Genomic DNA, 23,606 nt, shown 5'->3' on the forward strand with positions numbered 1-23,606 from the left:
CAGTGGCCCAGAGGTTTAGCGCCGCCTGCAGCCCAGGCTGTGATCCTGGAGACCCAGGATCAAGTCCCAAGTCGGGCTCCCTGCATGGAGCCTGCTTCTCCCTCTGCCTGTGTCTCTGCCTATCTCTCTCTCTCTCTCTCTCTCTCTCTCTCTCTGTGTGTGTGTCTCTATGAATAAACAAACAAAATCTTTTAAAAAAAGAAGCACAGACGAAGAAATCCACCCCCCTCCCCCTTAAGGGTATTTAGAACTAAATGACAGGGCTCAGTTCTCTTGTACTTCAACAGACACACTTCTGTAATATGCACCCCCATGAGGAATACCTGCATGAGTGGCAGCCATGTGACACTTTTACCCAACCAGATGCACAGATAAGAGGTCATAAATCTTGGCCTCAAGATAAATGAACTTAGGGAGAATGGCTTTACAGGCTAAGATCACTCATGAACAGAAAATTCAAAAACAGACAGATGGTCATGATAATGATGCATCAAATGTGAAAGCTTTTATTATCAAAACACCTTAAGGTTACTTCATTAATCCTCACAACAAACCTGAGAGGCAAGTGGCAGGTATTACCACTCCCCGCACCTTGCACCTAGGGAAAGTACCACCAAATGACTCACCAAGGATAACCACTAGTCCGTGGCAAATGAGAAGCCATAAACCAAGTTTCTTAATGCACTGCCCAGTGCTACTTCTCCCATGTCAGGCAGCACTCAGGAAATAGTTCTTATCAAAATGAAACTAAGAACTGACAGCTTGGGCAGGTGTAGTCCTCATTTCAAGCAGACATTGCATCCCAGTGGAAATACAGGCCTTTAATGAATTCATCACATTTCAGTCTAGACAAATTATTTTGTGTTCACAATATGCTCCTAACCATATTCACCTTTTTTGCTTTTTTTTTAAATTTTTTATTTATTTATTCATGAAAGACACAGAGAGAGGCAGAGACATAGGTAGAGGGAGAAGCAGGCTCCGAGGGGAGCCTGATGTAGGACTTGATGCCAGGACCCCAGGATCACGACCTGAGCCAAAGGCAGGTGATCAAACACTGAGCCACGCCGGGTGCCCCCATTTCTTTGCTTTCTTGAAGATAATGTTAAGTAATTTGTTTTGGAGGCGATATTCTTATCAGTAAACTATTCATAGCCAGAAGGCTTTCCTCACTCATCTTTTTGACCCTTCCTCTTCCCTGCGATCCCTGCTTTGAAATGGAATAAACAGAGGGATTAACCACAGATAGAGAAAGCAGAAAACAAAAAGAACAACTCTGCTGGCAGAGCTCTTCAGATTTCTGATAACAAGAAGCTCTGAGAGGGCAGACTTGACCACTTAGAGAAATTATTATACACAAACTTCTATTCCACTAAACAGCAATGTCTCCCAAAGTAGTCTTGTTAAACAAATTCTAAGCTCTATTTGGAAAGAGGGTAGAGAACCATCTGAAGAAAACATTAGGAAGAACAGGCCTGAGTGGTACCCTTGGAAAACTCAAGTCCTAATTAAATGTAATATTTCATTTAGAATTACTGACGACTTTTACTACATTAGGAATGCATGGAAACTGCAGGCTTGGACAAATAGTGGGGGACCCACCCTTCACACTTCCTTTTCCAAGAATGCCTCCTAGACATGAACCCCAAAGTAAGGTAGGAGATCTCTGCCCTCCCTTGTCCTGTCATTATTCTTCTTGTCACTTAGCACAATCTCCCATTGTACAGTTAAGTGTTTATCTGTTTCCCCCATTAGATCACTAACTCTGATGGTTTGGCTCACTACAGACCGAGCAGCTAGCATAAATGCCTGGTAAAAATAAGCATCCAATAAATAACTAAATGGATGAATGAGGACTTGTGGATTCCAAGTGATGGGTGCAGTTTCCCACTGGCTCTCTACTTTTCTGACAATTCCTCCAACCCTTGAGTGAAGTTTTCTTTGAGTGAAGTATGAGATAGTCAGTTTACGGACCTTTGCAAAATATAACCACTGAGTGTGTGGACATGGTGTGTATTTGTACAAACTGTAGGCTGTGTAAACTGAAAGGGAGAGAAATGTTGGGCTCCATGGATGACTCTCATCTTTCATTTCATATGTTTGCCCCCTACTGTCCTGATTACTGGCATTTATACATTTAGTTAGAAGAGCAGCACTGGGTAGTATTAACAATTCTACCTTAACTAAGTAATGAAGTATGTTTTTTTTTCTTTTCTTTTCTTTTTTTTTTTGAAGTATGTTTTAACTAGACACAAAGTAAAGTCACCCAGACTAACCTATATAAATGTCTTAGAGATGTTTGCTTCTTCAAGAAGTAGAGCCACATTTTATTTTTCATTCTATCTCATTGAGTCCCTATACCTCTTCAAGGCAAAGGGAGTTAATTCCTGACATTTGTGTAGCACTTCACAGTTTACAAAGCACTTTTTCCTTTAAAGGTCTGTTAAATTAGAAGTTCCAACTGAGATACCAAGACAGCAGTCAAGACATTCCAACTTGAAGTCCAGGCTCACACACACATTTGTCAGAGAAATACTGAACAACCTACTTTGGATTCTAAAAAGCCCTAATCCACATTCAAAATGAGAGGGTCAAGAGAATGAAAATGAAGAAGGTATCTGAGGAAGATTTCTTGGGAGAATGCTGTGTTATTGTCCCTTCTCATGTATAACACGGAAGGAAGGGTGCATCTCCCCTCACTTCATACTGGGACAAGAGGGGCTTCGGAAGGGCCATTGAGGAAGCCTAGCATGTACCCCAGGCAGGAGTCCATGGGGGATGCAGATCTGAATCCCACCTGGAAAAGGTAAAGAAATAAGAACTTATGGAGAAGTGGGAGGGTGACATCACTATGCCAGACAGGCCTATACTACCAGTCTGTCCAAGGAGCACAAGGGACAGATGACTTCCCAAGACAGATGTGGGCCACGTGGGGGAGGGGGCTGGTCTAAAGCCACTTAGGTCCTGCTCAAGAAGGCTGCCTCGAAGGGTGCAAGGACTCCACAGTGGCAGGAACCACTAAAAACCAGGAGGCTAGGAAAATGCATTGCTTCCATTACAAGGAAGTAAAATGTAGGGGCATTTACACTGTGGCTGAAAACCCCCCACAAGAGACCAGGAAAGAAAGAGTGCGCTCTAAGCACTTATGGAACACTAAGGGCATGAGGCCATCTTGTGTTACTGTCAGTGAAGAAGCACTTCCCCGTCCTTCTCTTTTCCTCTCCTTCTTTTCATTCCTTTCCAGTTGGACCCTAGTGAGATCAGAAACTTAAGGTAGGATTCCCAATTGTCAAAGGCCTTGGCTAGGGGACAGAAGCAGAGAGATTTACTTTCAAATCAAGTTTGAAGTTTTGATTACCTCATTGAACTGGCCATTCTCTCTGATCCAACACTGTATTTACAACTTAAAAGGGACTGTAATCAAGTGTATTGCTTACAAATTACCAGGCAGGTCATAGGATCACTCAAGTTTTCATTCTTGGGTATTGGAAGAACTTCCCCTACTAAATACATTCTAATGGGCAGTGGGAAACAAAAACAAAGATGTGTTCTGACTGGAGCCCATGAATCTTGTTTATTCAATTGATGGTTTCTAGATTAACTGAAATTCCTTCAGTAGAAAGTCATAGAAACCGGGACACCTGGGTAGCTCAGTGGTGGAGCATCTGCCTTTGGCTCATGTTGGATCCCAGGATCCTGGGATTCTGGATCTGGTTCCCCACAGGGAGCCTGCTTCTCCACCCCTGCCTATGTCTCTGCCTTTCTGTCTGTGTCTCTCATGAATAAGTAAATAAAATTTAAAAAAAGAAGTCATAGAAACCCAACAAAAATACCTGTTATGAGCTGTAGCCTCTAAAATTCATATGTTGAAGTCCTAACCCTCAGTATCCTACAATGTGACTAGATTCGGAGACAGGGCCTTTGAAGAGGTAACTATGTTAAAATGAGGTAATTGAGGCGACTCCTAATCCAATATGATTGATGCCCTTATAGGAAGAGACGATTAAGACACAGACACATACAAAAGGAAGATCATGTGAAGACACAGAGAAAAGTCAGCCATCTGCAAGCCAAAGAGAGAGGTCTCAGAAGAAACCAACCCTGCCAACACCTTGATTTTGGCCTCCAGCATCTATAATTGTGAGAAAATACATTACTGCGATTTAGCCACCAGTCTATGATACTCTATTCTGCCATCACAGCAAACTACCTTACACACTAAGTAGGAATTATAGACTTTATTTATTTACTCATGAGAGACACAGAGAGAGAGGCAGAGACACAGGCAGAGGGGGAAGCAGGCTCACTCAGGGAGCCCATGTAGGACTCCATCCCAGGACTCCAGGATCAGGCCCTGGGCAGGAGGCAGGCACCAAACTGCTGAGTCACCCAGGTGTCCCACTAAGTAGGAATTTTGAGGCTAGAAAGGAGGAAACCTGTAGCAAAGACAAGAGGTTTACCTCACGGCCAAGGAACTTAAGTCTCCTTGGCCCTTTATCTCTACCCCTCAGCATCTTACTCTCCACAGTGGGAAGAGGAAAGCACTACACTACTAGCAGCTCCAAGCTCAAGTCCTCACTCAGTACCTGGTTAGAAAAAAAAAGGCCTTGTCAGGTTTGGTTTGAAGAATCCCACAGAAAGACTTTTTTTTTTTTTTTCATTTTAAGTTTTTATTTAAAGTTACATATAAGGTTACTTTACTCCTGCATCTTCTCAATGGTTTCTTCCTTATATTTGCCCTTTTCCTTTCCTACTTGGCGAGATTTGGCTTTACGCTCAAGGATCTTTTTGCGGTCTTTGTCCAGTTTTAGTCTAGTGATAACCACCTTGCTAGGGTGAATGCCCACGTGGACAGTTGTGCCATTTGCCTTCTCTCGCTGTACTCGTTCAATGTAGATGACATACTTCTTCCTGTAAACCTGGACTACTTTGCCGATCTGCTGACCTTTGTAGTGTCCCCGCACAACTTGCACTTCGTCATCCTTCCGGATGGGCATGGACCGCACGTTGTACTTCTGCCTCAACTCTTTGGAAAGCGGGGTGTGAAAAAGAAAACCACAGGCCCAAAATGGTGTCATTTAGGGAGTCCCAAAACTGGGGCTTAATACATATTCTAATTGCAGTTTTAACCTCCCCCAGTAATTAGTCTTAACTGGTCAGTCAGGTGTTTTTGGATCAGCACCAAACTGTCTGCCTCCTGGGCCCTTTCATCCCCCAAAGGAAGAGGAGATAATCTGCATGCTAAGACCCCCAAGGGAAAGCTGACCTTGCCTAGAACAATCCTTTTCTTGCTCCACCTTCCTTCTATGAAAACCTTTTACTCTGTACAACTCCTCAGAGTTCCCAACCTACTTCCTGGATAAGATGCTGTCCAATTCATAAAGCCAACTAGATCTTCAAATTTACTTGGTCGAATTTTGTATTTTAACAACAGTCCTGCTTCCGTCATGTTTCTACCTCCCAGAGCAGTTGCTGTATCTAGCTGGGGTGAGGTACCAGGCCCTGTTCAGGATGCATATATCATCTGTTGCTAAAAGTGCAAAAGGGTACCAAGCAGATTAAATACACAAACTCTACAATTTGCATCCATTGTCTCATTTTATCTGTTGGAGAGCAAAAAATTGAATAACATAATCAAGGTCATACAGAAAAGCATGTGGTTAGCTGGTATGGCACCCGGATCATCTAGCTGTATGTAAATCTAGTATCCTTTCTAATACTCTAAATCTCTTTTAAAGAAGATTTTCTAGAGCAAATAGATCTAGTTCATTTGATATCTCCTAATAGAAACCTAGACTGACCTCTAATGTCACTTTCAGCTGTAGCATTATATGATTCTAAAATAGGTCATTAAATGATTTTTTCTGATTTTGTGGTATACTCTGGAGTCATTCATTCTGCTGTTTATTTAGTCCATTCAATGTATGTTTACAGAGCACCTATTATCTACTACATGCCTGGCAACCTCTTCTCTTACTGTACTTCTCATGTAGGAGCCCCAAAACAGAACTGAACCACTGAACCACACAGCAGCTACCTGACAATAGAATGGAAAAATTAGTATAATAAATTCGTATAGTCACCAATTAAAATAAGCCATTAGTAGCAAGATTCATTTGACTAGCCACAGGGGAAGACAGAAGCAAACAGATTTTCTTATAGACATGTTAATCACTAATACACACACACACACACACACAAAGGAAATGATAGATGTCATAAAAACAGGAAACCTCATGGTATAAAAATCACATAATGTGTAATAGTTTCACCACCAGCCTGTATAAGTGTCTAATTTAAAAAGAAAATTTGCCAACATCAGAATCTAGACACACCTACAAAGTAAAGGAGGAAAGTAAAATTTTATGTTGGTTACTTTTTAGGCCTTAAATGTAGTTGTTCAAACAGTTCTTCTATTTATCACTTTATAATTTCTCCCTATTTTTAAAATATCCACAGTAGGTATTAGAAACCCATGATAACACACCACACAACTTCAAAGACACAACTGGAAATTATTTTGCTTTTCCAACTGTACTTTCTTGAGAGAGCTTCTGGTTAGAAGAGATAACATAGCCGGCTTTGATTCTGGGCCTCTGCTGATGTTGGTGTATTAAAGTGACACAGGGTAGGGTTTTCTATCTTCCCTTCAGGCATGGGATGTTCCTTGTACACACATCTGGCAAAGGCAAAGATGCAGAGAAAGGCCCCCTGCCTCATCATCCTTCAGAGTATCTATTTGCATGATATCAACCCATTTGCCTTAGGTAGAAAACTTAACAACTCTGGCTTTCTTGATTCATCTATAAAACAGAAATACTTGCTGTGAGGCATCCTGGGAAGATCAATGATTATTTATAGGGCTATAACAAGCTCCTTGGAATATACTTGAAATAAAACAAGCACGAGTGTCTTGCCTCTTAAGGAAGTTTCTCTATCAATTCATGCTCTACACATCCGATATTCCAAACAACTACGGAGGCTCAGGAGAATATTTCCATGATGACCATTTATTTAGGGCAGAGTGCAGTCCTGTGAAATTAGTACTTGACTTTGTATCCACCACCCACAGCCACCACCACTACAGCACATTCATAGCAGAGCTAGAAAAGGGTTTTTCAAATTGAGACAAATATCCCCTCTACTTGGTTCGAGGGAGTCAGAGCTAGCACAACCAGCAAAATTCTTTTGCTCCAAATCAATTCAGTACCTACTTCCATGACCTTAGGAATGTATTTAGCACCGTGGAATGGTCTGGAGAGATCTAAGAAGTCCTTGTCCTCCAAAATCTTAAATTCTTGGTGTGGAATCTGGCTTATGAAAATGATAATACAGAAAACAATCATGTGGTGTAAAGAGATATGAAATAGGAGTTCTGGTTCCAGGCCTACTATTTATTAGCTGCTTCATCTCAAACATGGTAGCCTCCTCACTCAATTCATTTGAACAAAGGGCTTAGCTAGATGATCTTTTGTTCCCAGATTTTGGAATTCTAATTAAGTATAAAAACGCATGATGCAATCTATTAAGGTTCAGAAATCATAAAGGGAGGGAGGGTACTGCTGGAGCCCTCCAGAAAGAGGAATGTACTAGGTTAAGATATAAATTGGCAGAGAAGCAGATATAATAATCTGCCACCCTCAACTCTGTCAAGACCATCCTATAAAGAATGCTAGCGGGATCCCTGGGTGGCGCAGCGGTTTAGCGCCTGCCTTTGGCCGAGGGCGCGATCCTGGAGACCCGGGATTGAATCCCACATGAGGCTCCCGGTGCATGGAGCCTGCTTCTCCCTATGTCTCTGCCTCTCTCTCTCTCTCTCTCTCTCTCTCTCTCTCTGTGACTATCATAAATAAATAAAAATTTAAAAAATTAAAAAAAAAAAAAAGAATGCTAGCACCTTGTAAGAGTAAAATGAGCAGGGTTTTGGCTGACTGGCCTTAGCCTTAACTAATTCTTCAAACCTGGACCAGTCATTTGCTTCTCTGGGCTTCAATTTCCTCCTTCAAAATAACTGCTTTAGATATATCATCAATTTTATTTGAAGAAACTACATGATATAATAAGTATGACTGGGGGAACCTGGCTGGCTCACTCAGTAGAGCTTGTGACTCTTGATTTCAGGGTCGTGAGTTCCAGCCCCACATCGGGCATAAAAGTTTACTTAAAATAATAATAATAATAAGCATGACTAAACCTTAAGCTTTTTAAAATTATAAGGTAGTTCTTTTTATCCTTATTAATAATGATATAGATATTAAAACTCAATGAGACAAAGAACTAAAAGAGTTTGATATTCTACTCCCAGCAATGGGGGCCTACTTTATGCAGAACGGCCTTCTGAGAATCCAAGGACAACTGCTGTAAAAATTCAAAACCACAAATTCTGTGGTTAAAACAATATGCCAAACTCAACTCAACCATTGTTTTGATCACCAAATGGCTAGCTTAAAGTAAAACTATATTGTATTTCCATCTATGTGCTCCATGACATATGGATACTAAATAAAATAAAAAGCCTCTCCAAAATTTCATGTTTCCTACTTCCAAAACTCACTGGCAGCATGGATTGGAATGAGAAGTTCAATTTTATGCATGCAATACACTTATAAATAGGGGTTTTAGTGAACTGGTAAATCAGATTTGCAGAACAGCGGCTGTTGCAAATGGTCACGACTGCTTCTCATTTGATAATAACACATACTTTCCATATTTAAAATTCCAAGAGCTGATTTCAATGATTAGGAATAGCTTCCTGATTTTCTGATTTTTACAAGTTGAATTTGTTTGGACAGATGCAGTTTATTCTTAAAGGGAATATAAAACAAACAGAAGAAAATAGTCATTTCACACTTTTTTGCTGAGCTAGGTAAATATGAACCTTCTAGCACTTCTGCAATAAGGTTTTATGTCAGTAAAGAGCTGAAAAAAGGATAACATATCTGCAAGGAAATCTAAATGTGAATTATTTCCTACCATCAGACATAAGTCAGAATTTAACTTGTAGTTTTAGGTTCACTTTGCAGAAATATAATTGACCTATCTTAGTCCCATATGGAGAAGTCAGCCTCACTATTATATAACTGCTCCCTCTGCTCTAGAGATTTTTGTCTATGATATGCCATGAGGTGCTATATATTACATTTAGATTGAGGAGGACATGTGCCAGTACCTCTGTCAAGCCTTCAAAAAGCAAATGTTTTTCTCGGCATCAACTATACTAAAGATGCTGCATTTTCCTAACACAAAAGCTCTATGACTTATTAAACTATTTTATATTGTCCTAGACAAATGTGCAGGTAAGTGAGCGCTGAATTCCGCATTTGGAAGTTGCCCCACTGACTATCAGGCTACATTTGGCTGGCTAGATTTGATTCTTTCATTCTTTATGACAGAACATGCCAAAGCTGCAGATGATTCATTTTCTGGGATAGACCTTCCTTTGATTCTGGAAGTTTCAGAATAAAAAATGACAGAAAAAAACCAAAAGTTTTAAATGTTCCTCTCAAATAGTCATTTGTTATTACTCACACTGCTTCTAACTTTCTACCAAAGATTTGATTCTTCAATGTATACAATCTTCCTAGGCTTCAAGCTGATGCGGCTGGGTTTTACTCATAGCCCATAGCCAAGCACTGTGGGAGCAACCCCACTGACTGTTCCAAAGAGGATAATTATTTCCCATGGGGCAAAAGTTGTGTCTCATTGACACATCCAATCACATCCTCCTTCATCATTTGGTAAGCCTTATACTCTTTTTTAAAAGAAATAGAAACAAGTGATTATAATTTCTAAAGAGAGACTTTTAACAGGACATTTGCAGAAAAATTTACATCTTTTTTTGCTAAAGTAGCTCATCCTCTGGAAAAGGGGGGCACAGATCTTGGTTTTACTTGCCCAAGAATAGCAGATAATGGGGGCTGTAAATTCCATCTGCTTCTCCTGAGAAGAAAAAGAAATCATCTTGTGAAGGTGTCAGGACTCCCAGAGTCCTAGGAAAAGATCGTCCTGAGACTTTATTATGCTCAAAGGTTCAAATGCACTCCTGTATGCTTTGTTGAAAAAGACGATTTTGCCTAGCAGAGAATCATTCTTGGGTCCTGTCAAATACAAGTAGTATCTGAATTTCCTCAATATTCATTTAAAATGATGACAACTAAAGAGGAAACTGGTATTTCCTATAGCTAACTACTTTCCAATTTAGCCTTCAAGGACCCATTTCCATAATCTTTGATGCTATATTATTTGAGAGCAGTGGTGAGAGAAGAATAAAACTCTTTTCCAAGAGTTGCCATGAGTTGAACTCACTTGGGAAACCAGTTTGCATATACTATTTAATGACCTAAAATTTATGAAAATAAGGCCACAATTTTTAAGTCATCCTGAGTGATTAGAATAGCTTCTAAAGCCTTTTCTTGAGAATCAGGAAGTAAAGCATGTCATTTTCATATGAAGATCTTTCAGAATGATAAATATTCATTCAAAAATATCTTCCAGTGGAAATAAAGCAGGAACCGGCCTAACTGGTTTCTGTAATGTGTGACTCATCCCAATTTCCAATGATCAGGCTTTATTGTGATATCTATAGTAAGATCTTAAAAGGCAGAGTAGCTTCATTTAAAAATAAACCTCATCAGTGAACAGGGAATAAACTGATTGCTTTTGGAAGTGAACTTTTTTCCTTGTCATGAGGTTACTTTTGATGTAACCAAACACAAATTCTAGTTATTATTTGCTAGTAATTATCTCCAAGTTAATTTTATAACGAGTCCAACTGAACAAGGCATTCGTTTCACTCCAGAGAAGGGGAAAATTAGTACCTTTAGTAGTTTATTCATTGGCAGAAATCAGGCCCAATATGTAAATACTTGCCCTTATCATCTTCAAATTTCACTGCTAGGATGATCAACCTCACTTTATCATGTGCTTTAAGAAAAGAGAATCCATGTTTGCCTTAACAGTGATTGCATTCCTTTTTTTTTTTTTTTATTTCTTTATTTTACTTTTTTATTTATGATAGTCACAGAGACAGAGAGAGAGAGAGAGGCAGAGACATAGGCAGAGGGAGAAGCAGGCTCCATGCACCGGGAGCCCGACGTGGGATTCAATCCCGGGTCTCCGGGATCGCGCCCTGGGCCAAAGGCAGGCGCCAAACCGCTGCGCCACCCAGGGATCCCAGTGATTGCATTCTTTTGTCTAGTATAGTGCCTGCCATAGAGATGGTTCTTTTAAAAAAAAAAAGAAAGTTTTTACATATGTTTGCTTATCTGTAAATACCAAAAATGCATAAATCTTTTCACTTTTTACTGCTGTGGGAATTATGATTTCATGAGAGGTGACTTTAAGGTAGATACTGAAATATTCCTAGTTAATCAATATCATTTTAAGTTAGAGTTATGTGGTCCTAAGAATATGTAAGAAGATCTCATCTAGCTCAAAAGTCTTCAGATGTAAATGGAAGAGTCTTTTATATAACTTAGGAACCAAAAAGATGCAAACAATGATCCTGGTATATGATGGAGACTTGTGTCAGTTATCAGTAGAACTTGGTAAGGTGTAGATCATCTAAACCCAAGGCCATATGAGCATGCAATGTTGTGGCTGGTTTGATTTTCTATCAAGACCATCGAAACTTTCTCCATGTCAGCAGTAGCCTGTTACTTCCTTATCATCCATGTGTTCACTGGGGTAGCATTTTAAATTTCCTTTAAAAAATTTTTCTCGTGCATTCAAAACTTGGCTTACTGTTTGGTGTAAGAGACCTAGCTTTCAGCCTGTCTTGGCTTCCAACATGCCTTCCTCACTAAGCTTAATCATTTCTAGTTTTTAATTTAAAGTGAGAGACTTGTGACTTGTCCTTTCACAAACACTTAGAGGTCATCACAGGGTTACTAATTGGCTTAATTTCAATATTGTTGTGTCTCAGAGAATAGGAAAGCCCCAGGAAAGGGAAAGAGATGGGGAATGGCCAGTCAGTGGAGTAGTCAGATCACATACAAACATCCATCCATTAAGTTCACCATCTTATATGGGCATGGTTCCTAACACCCCAAAATAATTACAATAGTAATATCAAAGATCATTGATCACAGATCACCATAACAAATATACTAAAAATGAAAAAGTTTGAAATATTGTGAAAATTACCAAAACATGACACAGAGACACAAAGTGAGCAAACCCTCTTGGAAAAGTGGTGCCCAGAGACTTGCTTGATGCAAACTTTGAATATGCAAAACTTTCAATATGTAAAGATGCAAAATCTACAAGGCACAATAAAGTGAAGTACAAGAGAATGAGGTACGCTTATATTAATTTTCTGTTCTTTGTTTTCTGATATCCTTTATAGGAACACAATACAGTGAAGAAAAGAAATTATCTAAACTAAATTTCAGGAGTTTTAATGACTTTTGATAGAGAAATCTGATCAGATTTGTATATCTTTGGCAATATCAGAGTTTTTTTTTAATCAGAGTTTAGAAAGTAATTTGTAAATTTCTGATTTAAGCTAAGCAAGATAGGACTGGAAAGCCAAATAAAAATAGAAGGACAGACTGCCATAGTCACTACTGTGCACTGTCTCACAAATGTGGCCACAGTATAATGAGGACCTTCTGGTAACTATGCCTTCTTAGCTGCTGGGTATATGCTAAATTCCATGCTAAACCTGGATGGTACTATAGTCAGTCTCTAATATATGGAGAAAGTTTGGTGAATGAGTAAAATAACTCTAACATTAGCATTCTGAGACAAAGATTACCTCACCACCACCCTTTGATTGCTAAGAGATTTTCCAAAATAAATACTCAGATCTTTAAAAGTGTATGTGTGTATGCGTGTGTGAGACAGAGACAGAGACACAGACGGAAATAAGGAGACAGACCAAGAAAGATGAAAGACAGAGAGAGACAAATAGACCCATCTTTAAGATTATGTGACAGCCACACACTTGCAAAGAATATAAGACCCTAAATCCTTACACTGTAGAACATGCCATGATTAAACTTGCAAAAACTTGGGTGGGGATGGAAAGCGGGTGATAGAGAATTTAACGCGAGAGTATATGAAAACTCAAGCATACATGCAACTGCTGGCTTCCAACAGCCTCACATAAAGGTGCAGTCTATCCTTGAGGGGGAGGAAAGGCCATATTACTGAATTCTTAAAAACTAAACCCTCTTACGTGCAGTTTTATCCATTTAGAACTTCCAGATGGGTCACTGAACCTCACTGTGAAAGAGGAGGCCAAGAAAGGCCCTTCCAGATCTGAGATACTAGGAGGCTGGGAAGAGGAGGAGCAGGCTGGGGGTCTAGTGAGTCCAGTCTGGGGGCCCCGGTCCTTATTCCCATAGTGCATCCAGAGATGGCAGACCTCTGAGCAGACAATTAGGTGACTCTGGAGCAGGCTGTCCTTGACTGGCACTCGTAAAGCCTGACTTCAAGGCCGAGGACCACGGGTAGGCACTTTTGGGAGTTCCCCACGCCCAAGCAGTGGAGTGTCTTGGCAGAGTGAACAGAAGGAGCCATGGTGACCATGATGATAGCTCACGACCAGGCCTCTCCCAGTGTTCCCAGGACCAAATAAGCCCTGAGAGACCAAGACCAGGGCAATACAGTGTGCACGTGTGTTTGTGGGGCGGGGGGGAGGGCTGTGGGAATGGGAGGTGGAGAACCCAAATAATGGTTGACATCAGGTTCCTCACCAGCCCTGGCAAGAAAGGCTCAGAAGTTGATTTAATTTGAGTGATATAAATAGACAAGTAATGTTTTCTTGAGCCCAAGTTTCATAGAGTAATTCACACCATCTACTCTCTTATTAACTTTCTAAAGCAAAACAGGAAGAAGCAGGTATCTGACATTTTGATGCAGCTATTTCTGTCATGAGGAAATTTTTATTCAGTCTAAAAACAAACTATTACTTTAGCTTTTGTATAACAAATAATACAATCTGTTCAACAGACATCTTCTTCCTTCCCAAGAGTCTTACTTCATCCTTGAGCCTAGGAGGGTACCCTCCATAGGTGGCATGAGAATGAGGTCGTGCATACCTGTCATATTAATTGGTTTGGTTTTTTGTTAAGTGCACCTTTTTATTTTTAAGACAACACTGTTCCTACTTCTCCCTCTCTGGCTCCTGCTGCTTGTGTTCTCTCCCTCTCTCTCTCTCTCTCTCTCTCCCTCTCAAATAAATAAATAAAATCTAAAAAAAAAAAAAAAAAAAAAGGACAACACTGTTAAATGGCCACAACCAAATATCCTATTTTGGAAGAAAGCCCAGTTCTTAAGTGGCTCAATTATGATCTCAGATAATGAAAAAGCAGAACATAGTTGACATAGGCCAGATGAAGCGGGTAAAGGAAAAAAGAGAAGACTTCAGAAAAGGCCTCTCAGGCAGTCATCCTAAGTCAGAGGGTTCACACAGCTGGCCCTAAAATATCCAGTCTAACTCAACTCTTCCTGTGCTTTGTGTGTTTCACCAATTTTATTCTAAATAGTACTAATGGCTATAATTCTCACTCAAACAAAAGGAATTTCAAAGCCATTATCCTACTCTGAGGAAATTTCACAATCTTTTTCACTAACCATCCAAGGTTTAATAACGCTTCTTTTTAATCTTTGTTTTATTCCTGGTGCTGTACTTTAAGCCTGGTGCCCTCTTCATTCATATGGATTATTGTGCTTCTGAGTCTAATGACATGAATGTGGCATTTTGAAATTTAATGCTATCACCTAATGTTTTCTACTGCTATCTAATTTTTGGTCATTAGCAAACTTGTCAGTAATATGCTTTTCTCTTTTTCTGGATTCAAATTATTCCATATAACAGCATTTTATTAATTACTAGATCCAAGAAATGACACGTTTCTTATTGCTCTCTTTCAGCCAAGTCAATGCTGAACTATTAATGGTTCTTAAGGTATCATTTTCTAAAATAACTTTTTAAATTATAGGAATATATAGTCCATTCAATTGTATAATTTGATGTGGCTATTTTAATATCAACCAAGAGCTCTTAAGGAACAATATATTTAATCCATAATTTCTGTATTATATCAGAATATTTCTATATAGTACCACTTTTTTTTTTTTTAAGATTTTATTTTTAAGTAATCTCTACACCCAATGTGGGGTTTGAACTCACAACCCTGAGATCAAGAGTTGCATGTTCCAGGGACTGAGCAAGCCAGGAGCCCCCATAGTACAGCATTTTTTAGATTCACTTTTGTTTTTCACATCTGAAAGACACTCTTGATCCTACTCTGAATTCTAATCCACTGTGATGCTTTGTGATAGCAATTTCCAAACATATTAGAGGACAAATTTTCAAAAGTTTGGGCATGCTGTTTTTCCAAACTACTATACAAATAAGCCTTGACTACCTAGAAGTTATTTTGGATTCATTCACATTTATTCAACCATTCATTTATTCAAGAACTATCTATGAAGCATTTATTATGTGCCAGGTACTACTGTGCAAAGTGGTAGGCATGCATGTTAGTGAATAGCTTTGGTTTGATGGGAAAGATGAGCAAGTAAACAGGCCATTACCATACAGGGTTGTGAAAGTCATGAGAGTACAAGTAAAGGACATCCAAAGGAGGGGCAGCAAAACCAGCCTTTCCTAAGGGAAATGACTTTAACAGGTGAGTCCTAGGTGAGGAGTGTGGGCACAGAGGCAACAGGTCAGGGAACAAGAAAAAGTTTTCCTGATGGTCAAGACCTTAAATCTTGAGGCAAAACAACTTATATTTAATCATTCTGGTTTGAAATCTGTCTAGAATTTTATTGTAAAGAACAAAAAGAACACTGATGATATTTTAATGTTTTCTTTATAATTCAGGGCCACCACATCACATAACAAAAGGATGCCCTCAGGCTCCATTGGGATTTGCTACACTTATATTAAACAGTTCTAAATTGCCTTGTCTTCAAAGTCATGTCCTTTATTTTATTTTAATTCTAGAATAGTTAATATACAGTGTTATACTAGCTTCAAGTGTACAATATAGTGATTCAACAATTCCATACATTACTTAGTGGTCATCACAAAAGGTGCACTCCTCAATCTCCATCACCTATTTCACCTATCCCCTGCCCACCTCCCCTCTGATAACCATCTGCTTGTTCTCTATAGTTAACAGTCTGGTTCTTGGTTAGTCTCCCTCTGTCTCTTGTCTTTCTCTTTTTTTTTCCTTTGCTCATTTGTTTTGCTTCTTCAATTCCACATATGATTGAAATCATTTGGTATTTGTCTTTCTCTGACTGGCTTATTTTGCTTACAATATACTCTCTAGAGCAGCCCAGGTGGCGCAGCGGTTTAGTGCTGCCTGCAGCCCAGGGCGTGATCCTGGAGACCCTGGATCGAGTCCCACGTCAGGCTCTCTGTATGATGCCTGCTTCTCCCTCTGCCTGTGTCTCTGCCTCTCTCTCTCTCTGTCTCTATGAATAAATAAATAAGTAAATAAATATTTAAAAAAAAGAATATACTCTCTAGTTCCACCCATATCACTGCAAATTGGAAGGCCTCATTCTTTTTTATGGCTGAATAATTCAGCCATAAAAATAATATGTGATATATTATATAATAATATATAATACATTAATATATTATATAACATATACTGGATTATTATATATTATATCCATCATATTTATCATATATATGATGTGACATATACACACATATACATATATCACATCTTCTTTAGCCATTTATCTATCAATGGATACTTGGGCTGTTTCCATAATTTGGCTATTGTAAATAATGCTGCAATAAACATAGGGGTGCATGTATGTCTTTGAATTACTGTTTCTGTATTTTGGGGGTAAATACCCAGTAGAACAATTACTGAATCATAGGGTAGTTCTAATTTTAACTTTTTGAGAAACCTTCATACTCTTTCCATAGTGGCCTCACCAGTTTGCATTCCCATCAACAGTGCAGTGTTCCTTTTTCTCCACATTCTTATAACACTTGTTGTTTCTTGCGTTTTTTATTTTAGCCATTCTGACGGGTGTGAGGTGATATCTCATTGTAGTTTTGATTTACATTTCCCTGATTTTAAGTGATGTTGAACATCCTTCCATGTGTCTGCTATGTCCTTTTTTATATGGTGGCATCTTCCTCTGATCTCCTATCAGTGTTTCTGCACATAGAAGTCCTTCTCCATCCCACCTACCTTTTTGCTTTGAAGAACTGTGGACATGGAAACCAGATAACCAGGCTTATGCAAATCATGTCTAATATAAGAATACTAAGCTATGCATAAGGCTGAAGGAATTCTACTATGCCTAAAGTGTATGAGATAGGAAGGAAGGACCTTATGAAATCTATTCTAGTCATCCAGCGATCACTTTGTTTACTGTCCATTGATTAATTATATTCAAAATAATCGGGCCAAAAATGCAAGTTCTAGAAAGGTCAACAATTTCTAAAAGTAGAAACACTTTCACTGGCCTGTCACTCTATAGTTTACATAACAACAGAAGCTTAGATGAATCTACCTAGAACACACTATTTATAATGCCAGTAGATTGGGAGATTTCTCTAATACCTTTAAGCATTAGTGGGATTGTGAGACCAAATTTGTCCTACTAATGCATTCACAGAATGCCTACTCAATGTCACTGAACCTAATACTGTCATGTAAAGCCTCTAAGTCAATGAGAGCAGATGATGCTATCCAGTTGTAGAGGAACAGAAATGAATGGCACTGGAAGCATTCAAGAATCCTAATTCCCTCTCTTGTCCTCAGCACCTGTTCTCTAAGCTCTTGAGAGTGGTGTCTGTGTTCTGCCCCCATGAAGTTAAGCTTAGAAGAATGCACAGAGATGGAACAATAAATAGCTCATGAACAACTGTTCCTGTAGCTTAAACATTAAAGTTCCTGGCAGAAAAGGGTTTGGCACTATATTTTCTAAGTCACTTTAAAAACTGGTGGTGGTCAAATTTTCTTTTCTCTCATATTTGGAAAGCCTGACTCCCTCAATAAGCTCCATGATCTTAATCATGCACATATTCAGCCCAAATGCCTTTCTGATACCTAGAAATGGAACAAGAAGCATATGGAGCAAAAAGCAGTAGCTAAAGTTGGAAGCATATGTTTCTCAAAGGTGCTGCCAGAAAAAAAACTCAAATATAAAACTGGCACTCAACTGGCAGCTGTCTAAAAAAATATATTTTAAAAAAGGTGGATTTCAGAGTGTACTGAAAAGAGATATGTAGGCAGGCATCTTGGTTGAAATCTGAGATCATGAAAGTTGAAGATGACAGAGTATTTTTAATCTGTATTTTTCTATTAATCTGTATACTCAAATGAATGACATTAGAGCAGATGTGTTACATTTTTAGCATCTAGATCATTATTTTTATTTCAATTATGCACCGAATCCACTACTATGGCAAGATTTCCAATAATTTCTAGTGGCCAAAAATTAGTTTCAATATTCACAGCACATATATCTGATTTAAAAAATCTCTATCCAGAATATATATAGAAATATTACAATTCAACAATACAAAGGCAAACAACACAATTATATAAAATTGACCAAGGCTTGAATAGACACAAGCCACTGTATGATGTAGAAATTCCACTCCTCCGTATTCACCCAAGAAAAATGAAAAGATATTTCTATTCAGAGATTTGTAACATGAATGTTCACAGCAGTTTTACTGATGATAGTCAAAAATTGGAAATGACCCAAATATCCATCAATAGCTGAATGAATACATATTATTCAGAAATGAAAAGAAAAGAACTACTGATATATACAGATGAGTCTCAGAGACATACTGAGCAAAAACAAGCCAGACACAAAAGACAGTGTATTGTACGAGTCCATTCAGATGAAACTCTAGAAAAGACTAGTTTAATCTATAGTGACAGAAAGCATACCAGTGGCTGCCTGGGACCAAAAGTCAAGGTAGAGGATAACTGAGCAGAGGCACAAAGGAACTTTCTGGAATGAGGAAATGTTCTGTGTCTCGGCTGTGGTGGTCATTACACAGCTATACAACTATATCAAAACTCACTGACATGTACTTAATATGGTTTGCTTTATTACAGATAAATTATACCTCAAGATAAAGACAAATTATACTTTAAGAATTAGTTTCATATTAACAAAACTAAAAAGTCAGATTTTCTTCAGTCTATGACATCATTGTTCACTGCCCACTCTTTGAGAGCCAGATTCCCTAATTTTGTTCAGAATACAGCATTTACCTATTTTGCGACTTCATAATTTAACTTTTCCTACATTAACTCTTTCAAACTCATTAATTCAACTCTACTAGCTATTGAGAGATCCAGAACTCTACATGCTGTTAGGAATCTCTGCTCTTCCTCCCTTTAAACACAGCCCCAGAGACAGCTCATTTATTTCAAAAAATTCATGTATCATCTGCATGGAACACTCATGTGTTATTCACAGACATCTTAGTTATAGGACATCCCACTAAACATCTCATCTATCTTCTGAAAACTTGCTTCATATTCAACTTACCCCATCACAGCACATAATGCCACTAAATAAATCTCTTAAATTGGTTACCAAATCCAACTTTCACAAAAGAAAACTTAGGGTTATTTATATCACTGTTCTTCACTTCCCACAGCTACTCTGTTTCCAAAATCTCCCCCTCTCCCCACTGGAGGATCTCCTACTATATTGTAAAATCTCTGGGAAAGAGATAATTTATTATTCCACATTTTATCCCTCACAGTACCTACAGCAATGTCCTAAACTTCAACAATTTCATAATAACTGTTTGTCACATAAATCTGTAGATCAAACTACCAACCAATCTGCTATAATTACTACGTCTTCAACTATTTCTATATGACACACTTCAATTTAAGCAAATAATCTCTTGCATGGACAGTCACATTCTTATAGAAGATCATAGGAGATTTAAAGAAGTAAATTACTATAATTGATGGAATTTCAGGTCTTAGAAGAGGAAAGGGAATGCCTTCAGAATCTCTCATACAACTGCCTCTTAGTATCCTTTTCCCTGCATTTAAGGATTTGCTCTCCCAATACAGAATCATATGAACAAAGGTAGTTCCACAGTGGTTTAGAGTGTACCAACCCTAGACAGAGGCTCTACACAGAGTGCATCAGTATCTTCCTCTGTTTAATGGACTGGATTAAATGTTAATATATAGGGAAGTCCTTTGTAAATGCAACACTAACAAATATAAAGGATTATTTCCCTATAAGAGGTAGGGAGGTATAGATTTGCAAAGGGATGGCAAGTAGACCCCATCTTGCAGAATAATTTGCCTGAAGCACTACATGAGGAAAAGCAAAAAGGTTTACCCTGGCTCAGGAGGAGTTTTGAAGACTAAATATCCCAGGTATACTCTAAATTCTGTTCAATTTTCAGGGTGTGTGATTCTAGCCTTGTCAAAACCATGTATCTTATAGCTTTGGCACACCATTGTTTGGTCTTCCCAAGCCTTTTAAATCCCCCACTCTCCCTTCTCACTACTGCTCCTGATTTAACACAGATTAATCTCACAAACTGAAAAGTCTTTTCTACCAACCTCTCTGCTTTCCTTCTTATATGCAGAGATACAAACTACCCTCAAGATTTCAAGACTCCACCTCTTTCACGCAAGAAACAGAAGAGAGGCGCCTGGGTGGCTCAGTTGGTTAAGTGTCCGACTCGTGATTTCAGCTCAGGTCATGACCTCAGGGTTGTGGGACTGAGCCCTGAATGAGGCTCTGCGTTGGGCATGGAGCCTGCTTAAGATTCTCTCTCTCCCTCTCTGCGCCCCCTGCCTTCTCCCTACCTGAAAAAGAAAGAGAAAAAGAAGAAGCAGAAGAACTGATGTTCATGTAGGGTAAATACCATGTGATCCACATATTGGAAAGTGGGAAAATCTGAACCTTTTAGGGATGTTCCTTTTGGATTAGAATCAATAGAGTCAATAGAAGTTATATTAGAGTCAATAGGGGTTATTGACTCTATTAGGTTAGAGTCAATAGAGGTTACTGTTCTTCCTTTGAAATGCCTCCTTCCATGTGTAATAAGCTGCCTCTTGCTTGGTACAACCCTTGTCCCATAAAGGCCTAGACTAGGAAGCAATGCTAGTATACTCTTCTTTCTGCCACTGGGGTTTATTTTTTCCATATCATTGAAGTGACAAGAACCCATGAATAAAAATAAGAAGGTTGTACCTTGTGAGAGGAGTTCACGGAGTGTCCTTTTAGTGTAAATCATAGATTAGAGGGGTAAAATCAGTACCTACTCATAAGTGGTTGAGCTAGGGCTTCCACAGAGAGCTTTGGCATCAAAGCCCAGCAACAGGGATGCCTGGGTGGCTCAGTGGTTGAGCGTCTGCCTTTGGCTCAGGGTGTGATCCTGGGGTCCTGGGATCGATTCCCACATCAGGCTCCCTCTGAGGAGCCTGCTTCTCCCTCTGTCTATGTCTCTGCCTCTTTCTCTGTGTCTTTCATGAATAAATAAATAAAGTCTTAAAAAAAAAAAAAAGCCCAGCAATAATGAGCAGTGTGCATGTGCTAGGAAAAGCTACACTACAGAGCTCTCTGCAGAACCTATGGCAGTGCTACATGGCTATGGTGGAGGTTGGGGCTCCTGTCTGGCCAACCCTCTCTATCACAGACACATACAATACAACCTCATTCTAAATCTCATTACTCTCCAGTAATTGACATTCCTACCAAGAACAAACTCAACATTAATCTTTATTGAGATCTCTTACTTATATTCCGCCATAGCTAAAAGAGAGGTAAAAGATGAAGCTGTTATTATCAGAACAATACAGCTGTGGCATAAAAAATACCAAAAAAAAAAAAAATCCTAGTTGTCCATGAAGCTACAGATGCACATCAACGATGTGCAAACCATCATACACTAACAGCTAATTTTGCTGGCCCTAAATGAATGCTAACCTATCTTGTTTGTTCATGTTATTTAATTTTTAAACTATGTATAAAAATGCCGTATTGTTGAAGTTGTTTATAGAGTAAATTCAAATTTAATTTCCTAAATCCCTGAGTTCAAGAAATGTCTTTGAGTCCCAAAAGAAATGGCTTACCATGGTGCATATCATCTTGGTTACCTACTCAGCCTCCAACCAAGACAACATTTATTTATTTATTTTTAAAGATATTTATCTATTTATTCATGAGAGATACAGAGAGAGAGGCAGAAACATAGGCAGAAGGAGAGGCAGTGGTGTGGGACTCGGTCCCAGGATCCTGGGATCATGACCTGAGCCAAAGGCAGATGCTCAACCACTGAGCCATCCAAGTGCTCCCAAGACAACATTTAAAAAGTTATTTCAATTTCTTTGAAAAAAATGGAAACACAAAAACCAAAAGAAACACTTCATAGACCTCATTTAACATAAACAGTTCTTAAGAAAACTTCTGGGGGTGCCTGTGGGGCTCAGTTGGTTAAGCATCCAACTCTTGATTTCGGCTCAGATTATGTTCTCATGGTTGTGAGACTGAGCCCCCATCAGGCTCCGTGCTGAGTGTGGAGACTGTTTAAGATTCCCTTTCTCCCTCTTCTCCCTCCCCCTAAAAAAAAGAAAAGAAAACTTTTAAACACACGTATTAAAAAAAAAAAAGGGTTTAGGAAACAACTGGCTTTAAAAAGAGAAAGAAAAGCCATGAAATTAACTGACAGAAAAGTGAAAAGTTTCAAGTTCTGATTATATTTGAAGACGGAAAATCCATGATAGAAAGCATTATAGTTCTTCCCACATGTTGAATGCTTTAACAGAACAGCCACTTTCTTCTCTCACTTATGGCTTCAAGAGGGAACATAGTTAATATTTATGGCAAGATTTGACACGACATGACATGACCTATCATAACAAGAAATGGAATCTGCCACCACAGCCCCTTCCTTCTTCTCAGAACTAAGGGGTATGAACTAGGCCATAGCACCACCTCAGCAACAGAGACCACTTTCGCAGCTTTTAGAGATCCAAAGTTACTCCTGCAAATGAAGACCCCCCCTCAACCCACCATGGGATCTCCTGGGGGCGCGGAGGGGGGCGGCGCCAACCTACAAGTTGCTATAAATACAGTTCTCTTAATGTCACATTGTCAACTTCTAAAAACTCCTTAGCTTCTATGATAACTGCAGTCCTCTGATTTTCCTCCTCTTTGATTTTTCCTTCTTGGTCTTCTTTATAGCCTTTTGTTCAACCTCTCCTTAAACAGTTCTCTCTTTGGCCCACTCTGAATTCTGAACTCTCTCTGTGGGGGAGGGTTCACTTATTCTCATGGCTTTAAAAATATCCTCAGGCTGATGTTCCCAGATTTCTATTCTGAGCCCAGGCAACTCCTGAGCTTCTGACTAAAATTTCTAATGAATCTAGCGGACATCTATACTAGACCAATGCTCCAAAACCTTGAATGCAACCAGTCTAAAATTGAACTTGTTAACATGCTTCCTAGGGCCAACTCTTTCTCTTCTATTGACTGTTAGGTAACAGCATCACCTCCTAACAATCATCCCAGATGAAAATCAAGAAAGCTCCTCACACATCTATTATCAGCACCTAAGGTATCTCATATTTGTGGTCTCCATTTTATTCCCATGCCATGGCCTTCATGCA

General features: G+C 39.0%; 2 protein-coding genes across 2 annotated transcripts in view; both read right to left on the reverse strand.

The window, feature by feature from the left end:
- PPM1L (protein phosphatase, Mg2+/Mn2+ dependent 1L) overlaps positions 1 to 23,606 on the reverse strand; it is a 289,188-nt gene that overhangs the window by 126,010 nt on the left and 139,572 nt on the right. The window lies entirely within an intron of this gene.
- On the reverse strand, positions 4,644 to 5,036 carry LOC121477315 (60S ribosomal protein L26-like). Its single transcript, XM_041731506.1, has one exon. It carries the CDS (start codon positions 4,995 to 4,997, stop codon positions 4,698 to 4,700), a length of 300 nt encoding a protein of 99 aa, XP_041587440.1. The 5' UTR covers positions 4,998 to 5,036; the 3' UTR covers positions 4,644 to 4,697.

This window comes from Vulpes lagopus, chromosome 17 (assembly GCF_018345385.1).
Source record: "Vulpes lagopus strain Blue_001 chromosome 17, ASM1834538v1, whole genome shotgun sequence".
In the NCBI taxonomy this organism is placed as follows: domain Eukaryota; kingdom Metazoa; phylum Chordata; class Mammalia; order Carnivora; family Canidae; genus Vulpes; species Vulpes lagopus.